The sequence below is a fragment of the Scophthalmus maximus genome, chromosome 13 (assembly GCF_022379125.1).
Source record: "Scophthalmus maximus strain ysfricsl-2021 chromosome 13, ASM2237912v1, whole genome shotgun sequence".
NCBI lineage: Eukaryota > Metazoa > Chordata > Actinopteri > Pleuronectiformes > Scophthalmidae > Scophthalmus > Scophthalmus maximus.
In genome coordinates, this window is record NC_061527.1 from 1,337,501 (window position 1) to 1,352,500 (window position 15,000).

Genomic DNA, 15,000 nt, shown 5'->3' on the forward strand with positions numbered 1-15,000 from the left:
CCACAGTAACACGTCACATGTTCACGTCCTCCGGTCATGTGGTGGAAACAGGAAGTAGATTGTCTACTCGCACAGCGATGGCGAAAAGTAGGATTTCTTTTCTCGGAGCGACGACTAAAACTCTTTAGTGACAGGAAGTGTCTTCCTCACTGGTCGTCGAGTCGTGACTGATCAGAACCAACCAGGAAGTGAACGTGGGGGCGTCTGCGTCATCGTTTACAAACTAAAACACAACCCAGAGTTTTCAGATTAAACGGGACCAACAGCGTTTCTAAAGATCTCTGTTGTAGCGTGGACACCACCACCACGAAGCCTGGAGATCATCGAAGCCCAACTTGAGTTTGTTTTGCAACAGAGATTTTCTAAACGAGCAGGTGATCTTTCCGAGCAGCGACTCACCTGAAGCAGCAGCTGCTCCCGGCGGCGGAGGCCCCACGCCGGTCTGTTGCCCTCCGGGCGTCGGCGGCACGGGCCTGGGCCAGGACTTTGCCGCGGGAGGTCCGACAACCCTCAGCGCTCCGACGTACTCCACAAAGGTCCCCGGGAAGTCCCCCTTCTCCTTGGTCCGCTCGTTGGTGCCGTGCAGCCAGCCCCGGGGGCTCCGCTCGGCCCCCTCCTGGGACTCCGCCCCCTTGAGGACGGTGAGCAGGTCGCCCGGCTGGAGGCTGATGTCATCGCCGCGCTCCCTCTTGTACTCGAAGATGGCGCGGTACTGGACGCTGTCAGACGCCATGGCAACAGGGGGTCATAGAGAGATTTCGAAAAAAAAACCACCAACAAAACAAGGGTGTCGCCTGAGATTTAAGTAAATTTGTATCACCCTTGAAAGGTAGCAAACGGAAACTCTGTGCGTGGAAAATTCCCTGAGATGAAGGAAACTAAATCTCAACCTGAACGTGGGAAAAACCTGCGGCGGCGCCTGAGATTTGCTGCGTCGTGCTGACGAGGACGACGCAGTGGAAACGATAAAGATCTGATCCCTGAGGCGAAATTCTAAACCGTTCCTGACGGGCAGGTCCCACCTCCTTCCTCCAAAGTCGCCCGAGTGCAAAAAAACAGTCGCTCGGTCAGCGCTTTAATCCTGAAGATTTCACTTCAACGTCCCTTTGGCTTTTTTAATCCACGGTTTCGAACCCCAGACTTCAGTCGCAGCTCTGCAGTCTGAGGCCTGCAGGGTTCTGTGATCCGGATGAATGAGTGGGTGAATGGAGACGGACCGGACCACCACACCGCGTCTGGGACGTGTGAGAGTAACGGGAGGAGGGTGGGGGCTGGAGGGCGGCACAGCTTTTGTCGGACGGGGTGACCTCCACACGATTGACCCCCAAAAAGCTTCTTCTGCGGTATCTTCTGATATTAATTTTTAAAAAAGTGTACGGAGTCACACACACACACACACACACACAGACCTGAGGAAATCCACTGCAGTGCAGACTTTTGGCTTCTCATTCACAGCGCCCCTGTGTTCACTCTGCTGAATGAAGTCCTGCCTCGTCGCCCCTCCTCGTCCCGGTGATGCTCCTGCAAACTTGAATCAAAAGTTATGATATTAATAATCACACACTTTCTTTCTTTCTTTCTTTCTTTCTTTTTTTTTACAAAAAAACAACAACAAAGTGACAGACATCAGACCTGGAAGAATATTGATATGTCATTGATACATTTTGGGGGCAGAGTGTCATGAAAACATGAATAAAGATGAAGAGCACATGAGAGATAGTGTGATATTATAATGTGTTGAAAACATCCTCTGCTGCTCCGCGGACTCACGCGCAGACGGTTCCGTTACAACCAGCGTGACGAGGCGAATATGAAGTTTCAGACAGACGCGCGCGCCCTGCGCCAGTCTGCGCCGCCGTCTGCCTCCCTCCCTCCTCCCTCCTCCCTCCCTCTCTCCTCCCTCCCGAGAAACTCACCCGCTAGAGCCGCACGGACGGTGCTCCACCGGTGCCCCCCTCCACGCCGACGCCTCGGTGCCTGAACCGTCCGCTTCGACTCTTCCCGAACCCCGCAGAGCAGAGCGCAGAGATGGATGGATGGATGGATGGATGAATGGATGGGTGGATGGCGTGGCCGGTCCAGCAGACAGGGCAGCCCGCTCGGTGCTGTGTGGTGAACGGCAGTGCTGATGTCAGTAAACCCCTCCTCCTCCTCCTCCTCCTCCTCCCGCCGTCTGCACATTCCTCCAGCGGCGGGGACGCGACGCGCCGGGGCGGTGTGACGCGCCGCCGCTGCAGCAAAAAAAAAAACCCCAACAGATTATTATGGCACTTTTTTTTAATCTTCTGCTGCATTAAAAAATGAAGTTTATTTGTGATGACTTATGTAACAACTTGGTCTATGACCTGGGAAAAAAAGGAAAGAAACGTCTCCTCGGTGACGCAGCAGCAGACGGCGGCGGGCGCGCGCATGGTTCATTGTGGCGCTGCAGAGCGCGTTCAGGTACAAAGTGTCCGGACACGACGAGGAGAACCTGAATGGGAACAGTGACATTCAGTCATTCAGGTTTCTGTCTCCAATCCCAACTCTTCAAAAGCACATTACATCTCTTTAAAAATAGTTATTTTGAGGATTTTTATGAACAATATAATGTGGGTTTTTTCATGAACATATTTACAAGGCTCTTCTTTAGCAGATTTCCTGTCTGAGTTTTGAGTTTGCAACGTCAGTAAGAAGAAAATATATATATAATTATTATTATAATATATAATTTAATATCCACGTATGCAAAAAAATAACAGTGCAATGAGTGCAGTGTGATGAGAACTAATAATAAGAAGATAAAACAGATGAGAGTCCCTGTGGGTGAGAGATGAAAATAAATAAAATGATTTTTTATCATAAAAATAATAATCTTTTAAATATGTTGAGGTTTATTGTTGATGGACAAACTGGTTCAATAAAAATAAGTTCCTGGACCTTGTGAGGGACTAGAATATGTTTTTAGTTGAAAGTGTCGACTGTACATATTTCCATATCTCCTGTTAATGAAAAAAACATTTATATCAAATCTTTTTTCTCTTTCCTCTTCAGATTTCTCCCTTCTCCTTTGATTGGACCTGCGTGTTGTGAGAATGACAGGAATAAAGATGCTACTCTCCTGACGTCCGCAGAATCAAAATAAACTCATCAAACCCGCAGCATGAAATAGCATGAAACAACCTGGGAGGATTAATGTGGCGCCTGCCTGAGGTGTGTCTGTACGTAAAAGAGTCAAAACGGTCAATAAACAGACAAATACACAGTCTTCATTCAGCAGCTGATTGTTTTACGATGCCTCAGGACTTCTGCAGGAATGTGACGTCATAGCGACGCAGTCTCCGTCTTCAGCCCCGCCCCCAGCGCTCACCCGTCACTCTGTCGCTGAGCGACCAACGACACGAGAACAATCAGGAAGCCACATGATTGCGCGGGATTCATGAGGAGATTAATACAAGAGACCAGAACTAACTCGCGACGTGGAGCTGCTGCTGGGGCAGAGATGCGGCTGTGATTTCAGATAACATGGTTTTACACACACACACACTCACCTCATTCATATAGCCAGGACGTGCTCCAGTGAGCAGCCGGGGGTCAGGAGCTCACCGGGGGCCCAGCGGCGTTCTCCTCCGGCGCGTCGCTCGTCTGCTCCGCCTGGAGAGAAACACACACCAGATTAAAACCCTCGCTGCGTTGTCAATTCAATTACTCCTCATATTACTGCAGGGAACATTTGTTTTCCTCTTATCGCGAGCAGTCAGGAGCGCCGGAGGAAAGTACAGCAGGCAGCATGATGTACGTGTACGGGGGAACACCTGGAAAAACCTCCCGCCATGCGTGGCCACAGTGTGTGAAGAGCGTCTGAGGGATTACAGGAGTTTCATCTGTGGGATTGAGTGTGTGGAATATTGTTCTTGCAGAAGCGTCCCGAGTGAAGACCACAGTGTCCGAGTGAAGACCACAGTGTCCGAGTGAAGACCACAGTGTCCGAGTGAAGACCACAGTGTCCGAGTGAAGACCACAGTGTCCGAGTGAAGACCACAGTGTCCGAGTGAAGACCACAGTGTCCGAGTGAAGACCACAGTGTCCGAGTGAAGACCACAGTGTCCGAGTGAAGACCACAGTGTCCGACTAACGCACCGGTTCGCTCACAGACGCACGTGTGTTACACGCGACGTTGAGTGATAATCTGGTTGAATCCGACCTACGTCTTATTTATGTCATTTTGCCGTGCACATGCTGATCATCACATACGACAGTGTGACTCGTGTAAAGGTGTTAAGAAGATGATCTGTACATGCGTGTATAAATCTGTAAATGTGTAGAGATATTGATGGCCTAAAGATTTACCCACACATCTCAGTACGCATTTGCAGACACACAAATCTGATTACGCACACACGGATTGAGACACACACACACACACACACACACACACACACACACACACACACACACACACACACACACACACACACACACACACACACACACACACACACACACACACACACACACACACACACACACACACAGGGAACCGGGAGTAAGAATTATTCAGTGCGTCTTTTGGTTTCCTGTCACGTCACTGTCACGTCAACGCTCCGTGTGACAGATTACACATCACCTTATTCAGGGATGGTTGTTTGTTTTCTGCTTTACAGAAAATCTAAAACTGGCATCGACGCCACATCACCGTGCTGCTGCTGCCTGCAGGTGACCCACTTCTCCGGCCTGATTGAAGTACGAGAATGTTCTGCTCCACTGTCCCACGCCCTCATAACTGGAGGATATACATATATAAATATATGTTTGATATTTCATTCAAATATGCAGCGGCGGCTCCGGAGGCGTGAAGCGTTTTCTCCCCACACCTGCTCCATGACGGAGGATCTCTCAGTTTTGAGGCAGCGGCCTCTGGAGAGCAGCAGGTGGGTGAGGAGCAGCTGAAGAAGAAGAAGAAGAAGAAGAAGAAGAAGAAGAAGAAAAAGTGCTGCGCAGATTCACAATAATTAATTCTCCCTTTTTCCCTAAATCCTTCATCAGCCGTCGACCTCCTCGCTCGTGGAATCACGAACAGCAGTGCGGGGCGGACTGGATTAGGAGAGGAGGAGGACGGACGAGAGGGACGGAGCTGGAGGAAGGTGATGAGAGGATGAGAGGAGGAGTATGAGAGGAGGAGACGGATGAGAGCTGGAGGAAGGTGATGAGAGGATGAGAGGAGGAGGACGGATGAGAGCTGGAGGAAGGTGATGAGAGGATGAGAGGAGGAGGACGAGAGCTGAAGGAAGGTGATGAGAGGATGAGAGGAGGAGGACGGATGAGAGCTGGAGGAAGGTGATGAGAGGATGAGAGGAGGAGGACGGACGAGAGCTGGAGGAAGGTGATGAGAGGATGAGAGGAGGACGGACGAGAGCTGGAGGAAGGTGATGAGAGGATGAGAGGAGGACGGACGAGAGCTGGAGGAAGGTGATGAGAGGATGAGAGGAGGAGGACGAGAGCTGGAGGAAGGTGATGAGAGGATGAGAGGAGGAGGACGAGAGCTGGAGGAAGGGGATGAGAGGATGAGAGGAGGAGGACGGACGAGAGCTGGAGGAAGGTGATGAGAGGATGAGAGGAGGAGGACGAGAGCTGGAGGAAGGGGATGAGAGGATGAGAGGAGGAGGACGAGAGCTGGAGGAAGGGGATGAGAGGATGAAAGGAGGAGGACGAGAGCTGGAGGAAGGGGATGACAGGATGAGAGGAGGAGGACGGACGAGAGCTGGAGGAAGGTGATGAGAGGATGAGAGGAGGAGGACGAGAGCTGGAGGAAGGGGATGAGAGGATGAGAGGAGGAGGACGAGAGCTGGAGGAAGGTGATGAGAGGATGAGAGGAGGAGGACGGACGAGAGCTGGAGGAAGGGGATGAGAGGATGAGAGGAGGAGGACGGACGAGAGCTGGAGGAAGGTGATGAGAGGATGAGAGGAGGAGGACGAGAGCTGGAGGAAGGTGATGAGAGGATGAGAGGAGGAGGACGAGAGCTGGAGGAAGGGGATGAGAGGATGAGAGGAGGAGGACGGACGAGAGCTGGAGGAAGGTGATGAGAGGATGAGAGGAGGAGGACGAGAGCTGGAGGAAGGGGATGAGAGGATGAGAGGAGGAGGACGAGAGCTGGAGGAAGGGGATGAGAGGATGAAAGGAGGAGGACGAGAGCTGGAGGAAGGGGATGACAGGATGAGAGGAGGAGGACGGACGAGAGCTGGAGGAAGGTGATGAGAGGATGAGAGGAGGAGGACGAGAGCTGGAGGAAGGGGATGAGAGGATGAGAGGAGGAGGACGAGAGCTGGAGGAAGGTGATGAGAGGATGAGAGGAGGAGGACGGACGAGAGCTGGAGGAAGGGGATGAGAGGATGAGAGGAGGAGGACGGACGAGAGCTGGAGGAAGGTGATGAGAGGATGAGAGGAGGAGGACGAGAGCTGGAGGAAGGGGATGAGAGGATGAGAGGAGGAGGACGGAGAAAGGACGCTGATGAATAATCATCAATAATCTTTAGTTCAAATTAGGTTTGATGTGTTGATGTGTTTTTCTGAACTTTTCGTGATATCGTCACTGTCGCCCAATAGTGAGGTTAAGTTTTTATTTGGTTTGTTAGTTCTTCGTCAGCAGGACGACGCAAGAAACCACAGAACAGATTTTACAGTAAACTTGGTGGAAAGATGGAACGTTGGCCGAAGATTGTCAGCAGGATTTCACAAAAACTATGGGATGGATTTCTGTGGAAAATGGGCCACGAAAGAACCCACTCAAGTTGAAGATGTTGATCCCAAACCGGGAAATTCTAGAAAGGGCAGAAGAAGACAGAAGGAGGAGCTGGACGCCGGGAGCTGCTGCCACTGAGCCCGGTGTCACACACTGTGTGACTGTTCACTGTCCACAAACGTTTGGTCACACAGTGGAGCTACGACTCAAAAGACGAGCTGTTTATGGTTATGACGAAATGATCTTTGACGCGCACAAAGAGAAACACTGCTGCCCTTGATTCTCCGCCTCTCGGAGACGAGTAAACACATTAATGTGTGGAATATATCTACAGTAATGGCAGAGGATGTTTTAATATTCACGAGTAAAGCTCCTGTACATATGGAACAGGATGATAACGCCGACGCCGACGCTCTTATCTCCGCACAGAGGGACGAGAAAAAGGCTCCGGGCAACTTGCAAAGTGTTCGGGGCCTCGGAGCAGAGAGGCGTGTGTGAGTGTGTGTGTGTGTGTGTGTGTACCAGGTAATTAGCGGGAGGGGGAAACACATTTGCCTCGTGCACCCCATCCATATTTCACCGCGGCCTCGCCTGATCGTCACTTGACGTAACAGTACATGGTTTGTGACTCTGAGAGATCTCGGCCTGTATGAGTTTCTTCTTCCCCGCGGCTGTAATCTGACAGGTGGAACCACACAGAGTTCATTAAGGCTCCCTTTGGCAGCGAGCAGGGAGAGTGTGTGTGTGTGTGTGTGTGTGTGTTGTCGTGAACGCTGTCAGAGCGCGAAGTGATCAAAGTGTAACGTCTCCATTACAGCTTCAAACCCACAGAGGAAGAAAGAGAGAAAGAGATTCACAGGGAATGAAGAGTTTCCTTGTGTCACGGAGCGATTACGAAACACTCACGCTGGAGACACTTGCTGGTCATTGTCTCGTCGTCTCTTCCCGCTGCTTTGCATCTTCTTGTCGTGGCTTCTCGGCTCCGTCATCATCGCGTCTCTCTGTTTGTTGAGCTACTTCAGACAGAGAGTCCATCCTCTCGACTACGGACTGTTCCCGGACCTCAGTGGAAAACTCCAGGAGACTCGGAGGATCTGACTCCAGCGACACCGAACTACACATCTCTGAAGATGGCCGACCGAAAACCTCTTCTAGGCGCCTTGGCCCCGTGCGTTCTTAGCAGGTAGATTAATGCTAAACATGGACGACACGGTGAAAAATATTGATTCATTACCAAGGATGGAATTGAAACAAAAACAGTAACCGTGGCTACGGAACTGAAAGGAAACGGTCGTGACATTGAGGAGGTTTGCTCTCGCTCCTGTCCACTCACATTCATCAGCATGACACCGTGTGACATCAGCTGTTATGATTCATACGGAACGGTAACTTACATGATGACGTCTCTCCTGCGTCATATTCCTCCTCTTCTTCTTCAGATTGAATGGCTTGTGTTCGTTCATGGCGCGTCACGTTAAATATCGCTGCCGCAATGAATTGTGGGTCTGTCTCTCCTGTCCTTTCGCAGAGGAAGCTCCAGTGTGTCCTTTGCTAAAGGAGATAGTTTCCTAAGCATTGAGAATGTGAGCAGCTGTCATCGTGGTGCTGAACCATCCCTCACTCGCAGCAGTGGAGGCTGTTGACTTTAGTACTCTGAACATCCTGCGTATATACTCTGTAAATATTATTATCTTACCTCTTAGAATGAACTCGTACAGACGGAGCGACGATGACGCTGAGCGGCCACGACTCAACGTCCCTAATAATTCGCTTTCAGTTCGTTTTAGTGACGCTCCACCGGCGGGTATTAAAATATGATTAAATATGAATCAAGCAGAGATGAGTTTGACTAATGGATCGGTCGTCTCCTTCTCTCGCCGTGTCTCCGGTTCACCTTGTTCCCCTCGTCGGTCTCCTCTCACTGTCGCTCCACATATCAGGTAGGACACACTTGACCTGAATGGGGAAAACGCTGTGGTTGAAAAGCATAATATGATAAAGATAATATAAAATATCAACGTATAAAATATATAATAGAATAATCAAATTGAAATGATTCAAATTTAAACTATCATACATAAATGCATTTGTGCATATAGGCGTAAGCACTTACACATGGATTTGTACATATACATAATGGCCAAAAGTATACAGACACCCCTGTGCACAGCTTATGAATTCTACTTCATACATATATTAAATCATATTTTTCACAATTGTGTTTGTGTTTGTTTTCTTTCTTGTTTAAACACGACGCCGAAAAAAAGTTTTTCCAGGTTTGGTGTGTGAAGTTGACTGACCTTCACAGAGGCCGCGACCTCTGGGATGAACCAGACCTTCGCTCGCTCTCTCTCTCTCTCTCTCTCTCTCTCTTGTTTGGCGTGTGGACGTCAGGGAAGCGTGTGCGCAGACATGAAGCCACACGTGTGCACACACATGGTCACGCTCGCAGAAAAACAGCAGCAGAGAGAGAGAGATCGGCCGGAGGCAGCAGGTTGACTGAAGAGTCTTGGAATTCATTTGATTGGTCCTCGTCACAGGAAATGAGCTTCAAACTCCGAGCGGACGCAGAGCGAGGAGCTTTGATCCATGACGGCAAAGACAAAGAAGCTTCATTACGGATTCACATACTCATGCAGGTCATTTCTAGCAGATGTGAACAGATGATTTCCTTTTGTTCTGGGTCTTTGTGCGAAATCGGTGTTAACTGAAGACGTGTGACGGTGAAGATGGTTTATATTCTATCATCCCAGAGCGAAGTGGCGCACGTGTCTGTGTTTCAGTCCTGTGGATGCTGCGAGGACGTGGATAAGTGAGAAGTCGTCCGAGGGAACGAGAGTAGCGAGCGCGTGTCTCTGTCTGAATATCTAGAATCATCATTTGTTATCAAAATACTAAATCATATTTTACTGTCTGATTGCACTTAAATGCTTCCGGACAAAGTGTCAGATAACGTCCACAGTCTGCACATAAATATGATTATTATTATTGTGATGGCAGAAGAACAGCAGCCTCGGCTGAACGGGACAAACCACTGGACTGTGTGTGTGTGTGTGTGTGTGTCCTGTGTGTTTGTGTGTGTGTCCAGTGTGTTTGTCCAGTGTGTTTGTGTGTGTGTGTGTGCATGTCCTCTGTGTGTGTGTGTGTGTGTGTTTCTTGTGTGTTTGTGTCCTGTGTGTGTGCGTCATGTGTGTGTGTGTCATGTGTGTGTGTGTGTCCTGTGTGTGTGTGTGCGTCCTGTGTGTGTGTCATGTGTGTTTGTGTCATGTGTGCGTGTGTCCTGTGTGTCCTGAGTGTGTGTGTGTTTCTTTGTGTGTGTGCATGTCCTCTGTGTGTGTGTGTGTGTGTGTGTGTGTGTGTGTGTGAGACAATAAAACAAGAATGAAACCTGCAGGCAAAGAGAAAAAACGACATCAGGATAAAAAATGATGGAGTGGACGGAATCTGAAAACACAAATTTTGCTCATGAAGATGTCACGGCTGCAGAAACTCATAAACGTCCGAGCGATGTGTTTTTCTGACACGCAGACACATTATCGCAGTGAGAGACTTGTTATATTTTCCTCCATCTCTGGCCTGCCACGGTTTTATTGTTCCATTTTCATTAGCCGCGGCACTCGCGTTGCGTTAGAGCACACGGAAACGAAACCAGAGGCCACGCATTGATGTTTCACTCCCCGGCAATTACTTCTGATTTACGGCGACATTAGTGTGAGAAAGCTGAGCGACAGATTTACGGCACACACTCATAAATAATGTTTTTTCTTCTGTTCAGCACTTTCCTTTGGCGCTTTACGGCCGTTTGTCACTTAATGAAGATTTGTCCCGAATTCTGATGACGTGAAAAATTAAAGTTGTAATCAGGTTTTATAAATGACGACACCAAGCTGAAATAAACGAGGGTAATTATTCTAAATCATAGTTAATAACTTTCATTTTTTAACAGTTGAAATTGGGGCAATGCTTCTGATTAGACTTGATTTATCTTAACTCGGTGAACAAGACAAGATTTCCGTTATCCTCAGAGGGAAATTCAAGTGTTAAAGCAGCCAAGGGGGAAAACGTTTTAAAATAAAAATGATATTTAAATAAAAAGTTTTATACATTATGAACGTTACAATACTGTACCAAATATTTGGGGAAAAGAGACATGTTAAGATTCATAGTGAAATGGAAACACTTGATCATATAGGTAATATACATATCTATAAGTATAGAGACAAGTGTGAATACAATACATAATGTATCATATCATTTACACATATGTGTGAATGATATGATATTGTAATGATATAAGTTTAAATGATATAATATTGTAATGAAATAAGTGTATTTCATATATTAATGTAATGACATAAGTGTAAATGATATAATATTGTAATGATATAAGCGGAAATTATATATTATTGTAATGATACATGTAAATTATATATAATTGCAATGATATAAGTGTAAATTATATGTTATTGTAATGATATAAATGTAAATGATATAATATTATAATGATTAAAGTGTAAATGATATATTATTGTAATGATATGTGTAAATTATATATTATTGTAATGATATAAGTGTAAATTACATAATGCTGATGTGGCGTCAGATATAGAAAATGCATGGAAGTGATGTTCCAGGATGTTGTCGTTCAATCTGACTCGATTTACATTGAAGTTGATTTAATGTACAATATTTTTTTTTTTGAATTAACTGTTGCTGCTTTAGTTGTTATCTGATTTTTTTCACTTTTGGCGACAAGTTCAGATATTTTCTTCGTGATCAAACTCAAACTAAGACTTGAACTCCTCTGTCAAGACCCAACAGTCTCAATCTCACTCATGGATATCAGTCACATCAAAATGTCTGGTTGTCTGGAGGGTAAAAATGAGAGTAACGCAGCTATTTAATGGCAGAGTTATGGTTATTAAACTAACACGAGTCTGGTCGAGAACCAGTTGTACTTCACACTCTCGCGTCTGCAGCCGAGTGAAAACAGAATGAAGTCGTTTGACACACAAACTTCTTCCTTGAAGAATTTCAAAGCAGGAAGTTTGTGAGAGGTTGAAGCTGATTGGTGCGAACGAGCGTCGAGATTCCCAGCTGAGAGAATTTCACATTCTCTTTCTTCCAGCGCTCGGTGACAGACGAGAGACTAAAGAGAAACTGGGTTAAACACTGAGGCTGTTTCATAATCTCCTCAAACATACTGGAAGTTTGGATTTTATTTTGTCCATCAGTAAACAGGCCAATATTCATATAGGAGGCAAAACTAGTGGCGATATCGATTTACTGAGGATACACGTGACCGCAGGTGAAATCACACGTCTGACTTACTTAAACCGTGTGTGCGACTTAGTAACGAGTTATAAACCAAGTGAGGCTTATGAAGATAATCACGCCCAAGTCACCTCTTGGGCTTTGTACCTTTAAGACGGAATATGATTGTACATTAAAAAACAACAACTGTGTATAGTCAGATCAATTAATACATTGATTCAATTAAATCAATAATGCTCACCTTATCAACTATATTATAATTATTATCAATATTATTAATAGGGCCCGAGCGCTAAAGTGTAAGGACCTATTGTAATCAAAGGAATTATTATTTTTCTTCTTAGCACAAATAAATTGTGTTTTTGAGGGCCTAAACTCATTATTATTATTATTGTTATTATTATTATATGTATTACTACTGCTGTCATGGGGGGCTGGGGCCAATCCCAGCTGACATTGGGTGAGAGGAGGGGTATATTAGTATTATAATTATCATTATATATTATATTATTAAGTCTATTATTTCTTATCAAGATTATTTCTATCCTAGTTACTATGATTAATTGGTGTTGCTCTCGTTGCTGCTGTTTTCATTAATAACAGCATTTTATCTTCAGGCATTACTATTATTATTGTACTTATTATTTCATGACAGTGATTAAATACAACAGTCACACAACTGTTGCTGGTCTCCGCCCACCTCCCTTATCGCCCTGTCAACAAAAAAAATGCACAAACAAACAAATCAAAATAATAAATCTCATTAGATCGGGCGTCAGAGAGAACAACCAGCAGGTGCAGCTGCAGCCTCCGTCCCGCCCACATCAGGACGAAAATCACTGACTCAGCAGCGTCTGCTTCTCCCACATCACCTCAGGGAAAAGGTGGAGAACGTCCCTCTGCAATAACAGCACATCAGGCGCCTCAGCAGAGAAGAATCAATTAACAGCGAGCGGTCTGCGCCGGCTAATGCCACCATCTTCCCTCCGTCTCCGTCTCCGTGTTGAGACGCCTCCTCTCTCCATCATCTCTCTCTCGACGACTTCAGAGGCCGGTCGTCGTCACCCCCCCCCCCGGTTATAAATATTCCATCAGCGGCCTGAAGTGAACATCGTCCTGCCTGAGTACAATAAGCTGCTCCGACACCTCCATGAAATATTCAGTTATATAGGCGAATGTGTGTGTGTGTGTGTGTGTGTGATATAATGAAGTGAAGGCAGTTGGGAGATGAGAAGATTAAACTACTATCAAAGTTTCCTCTCAGAACCTTTGTTGCCTGAACGAGACCAAACTGCGACCGACAACTGAAATTAGCTACGACCACCGATCGCAACGAACGTGACGTGAATTCGTCACATGCAAAGTCAGCGCAGCGACACGAATGACGCAAAAACTCGCTTCATTCGTGTGTTGCGAAGTGGCGAAGGCCAATGACCCTTCCGACAGCGGACCAGGAAGATACTCTTGGGTTGTGTTTACTCATGTTACTCGCGTGAGTAAATGTAAAGGACCCGGACTAACGCAGCGTGACGCTCCCCAACAGACTTACTATGAGGAGAAGCACCCGCGTCCTTACCGGCGTGTCGCCACTGCTGCAGCGTCAGAGATGATTCATCCTCTGGGGACCACGAGAGAGTTTCAGTCTGGACCAACTCCGTCTCTGGAGTCCGGCGGCTGCAGACTCAGAAACACAAACACTGACACATGGATGAGGACAAGAGAGGACATGAGGAGGGGGCTTCGGTCTCAGAGAGTGATCCCGTGTGTGTGTGTGTGTGTGTGTGTGTCAGCGGTGATGGATGGTCGAGTGCAGCCCGACGTCTCGAGGCCAGTCGGCGTGATGATGGCGGAGCCGACTGTTCTAATGAAAACTGACTGTGAAGCTCAGGTTCAGCAGCAGCGGCCGAGACTCGAGGTCATATTTCACTTCACTGTCACATTGTCACGTTCATAAAACACACTGCTGGAGCCCGGACGCAGCGCCCCCTTCCCCCTCCCCTTCTTCTTCTGTTTCCTCCACCAGGGAGGATCTCACCTCTGTCCGCTGGTTGGTTGGTTGGTCAGCGTGATGAAACAGATTGGGACAAGAGAGAATCCAGGAAGTGTTGGTGGATCCGTGACTTTTTGTGGAGAGCAGTGAGATGTCGGACACTCTTGATGAGCCAATCAGAATGTCGTTCATTCATCTGTCTGGAGGGTCGTGGCCAGGTCGTCCCTCGAATGTCTGTGGTTCCTTCCACTTTTTCCTGTGTCCGAGGTCACTGTATTTTCTTGTTTTCTAGTCAATTCCTACATCTGAATTAATATTCCAGACACCGATCGAGGGACAAAGAATGTCACGCGTCCGTCCTGGATCAATATTGTGTTTTCATAAACAATAAAAAAAATGCAGGTATGCTTATACTTATTATTTTCTGAATGAAATATACCAACAAAAATTTAAGTAGGAGAGATAAGACATTATTGTTTTTTCTTTTTATAGAGGGAAAAATCATGTATCGTGATTTCTCTTTTAAAAGTCAGGCATATTTAGTGTGTAAGATTTGTTTTCATCTTGAATGGATTCAAGTCGAGCCATGACATCATAGTGTTATATATATATATATATATATATATATATATATATATATATATATATATATATATATTATATTGGGAGCAGAACATTTTTCCTAATTTGTCACGAGTTCAATTTAGTTTTCCCTTTTCTCCTTGTGCAAACACCGTTTTGTGGCAAATTTTACAACGTTGAGTTGTTACGCTGCGTTCACACCCGCCGGCTCGTTGGTGGTAACTCGCGTTGAGTGAACACAACTCGAGAACATCGCGTCTCCAGTTCAAATATTTCAGCTGCAGCAGGTGAAGCGTTATTCGTGTCGTTGACTTTGACTCCTCGCGCAAACTCGTGACCCCCGTTTGGTGTGAACGCACCTCTGGAGGTCGTAGATGAAGATCTGCCGGGTTCCAGTCCAGCAGGGATTTCAACCTGAACCACGACTTGAGCCGG

At 46.8% G+C, this 15,000-nt stretch overlaps 1 protein-coding gene and 1 long non-coding RNA gene across 3 annotated transcripts in view; both read right to left on the reverse strand.

The window, feature by feature from the left end:
- The window catches only part of pik3r3b (phosphoinositide-3-kinase, regulatory subunit 3b (gamma)), a 173,514-nt gene extending 165,634 nt beyond the window's left edge, over positions 1–7,880 (reverse strand). The window contains exons 1-5 of one of the 2 annotated variants that reach the window (XM_035646652.2): positions 7,626–7,880; positions 3,531–3,633; positions 2,346–2,473; positions 1,917–2,231; positions 400–1,528 (exon numbers count right to left, since the gene is read on the reverse strand). In XM_035646652.2, the coding sequence (XP_035502545.2) occupies positions 400–733 (334 nt within the window). In that variant the 5' untranslated portion in view covers positions 734–1,528; positions 1,917–2,231; positions 2,346–2,473; positions 3,531–3,633; positions 7,626–7,880. Of the gene's footprint in view, positions 1–399; positions 1,529–1,916; positions 2,232–2,345; positions 2,474–3,530; positions 3,634–7,625 lie in introns of those variants that run through there. The other variant, XM_035646654.2, reaches the window with a different exon arrangement.
- A 344-nt stretch (positions 7,881–8,224) lies between these two features.
- The window catches only part of LOC118317733, a 7,188-nt gene continuing 412 nt past the window's right edge, over positions 8,225–15,000 (reverse strand). Inside the window, exons 2-6 of the long non-coding RNA XR_004795514.2 lie at positions 14,925–15,000; positions 13,570–13,667; positions 9,020–9,299; positions 8,416–8,675; positions 8,225–8,287 (exon numbers count right to left, since the gene is read on the reverse strand). The exon at positions 14,925–15,000 is cut by the window's right edge and continues 27 nt beyond it. This is a non-coding gene — a long non-coding RNA (uncharacterized LOC118317733). The remainder of the gene's footprint in view (positions 8,288–8,415; positions 8,676–9,019; positions 9,300–13,569; positions 13,668–14,924) is intronic.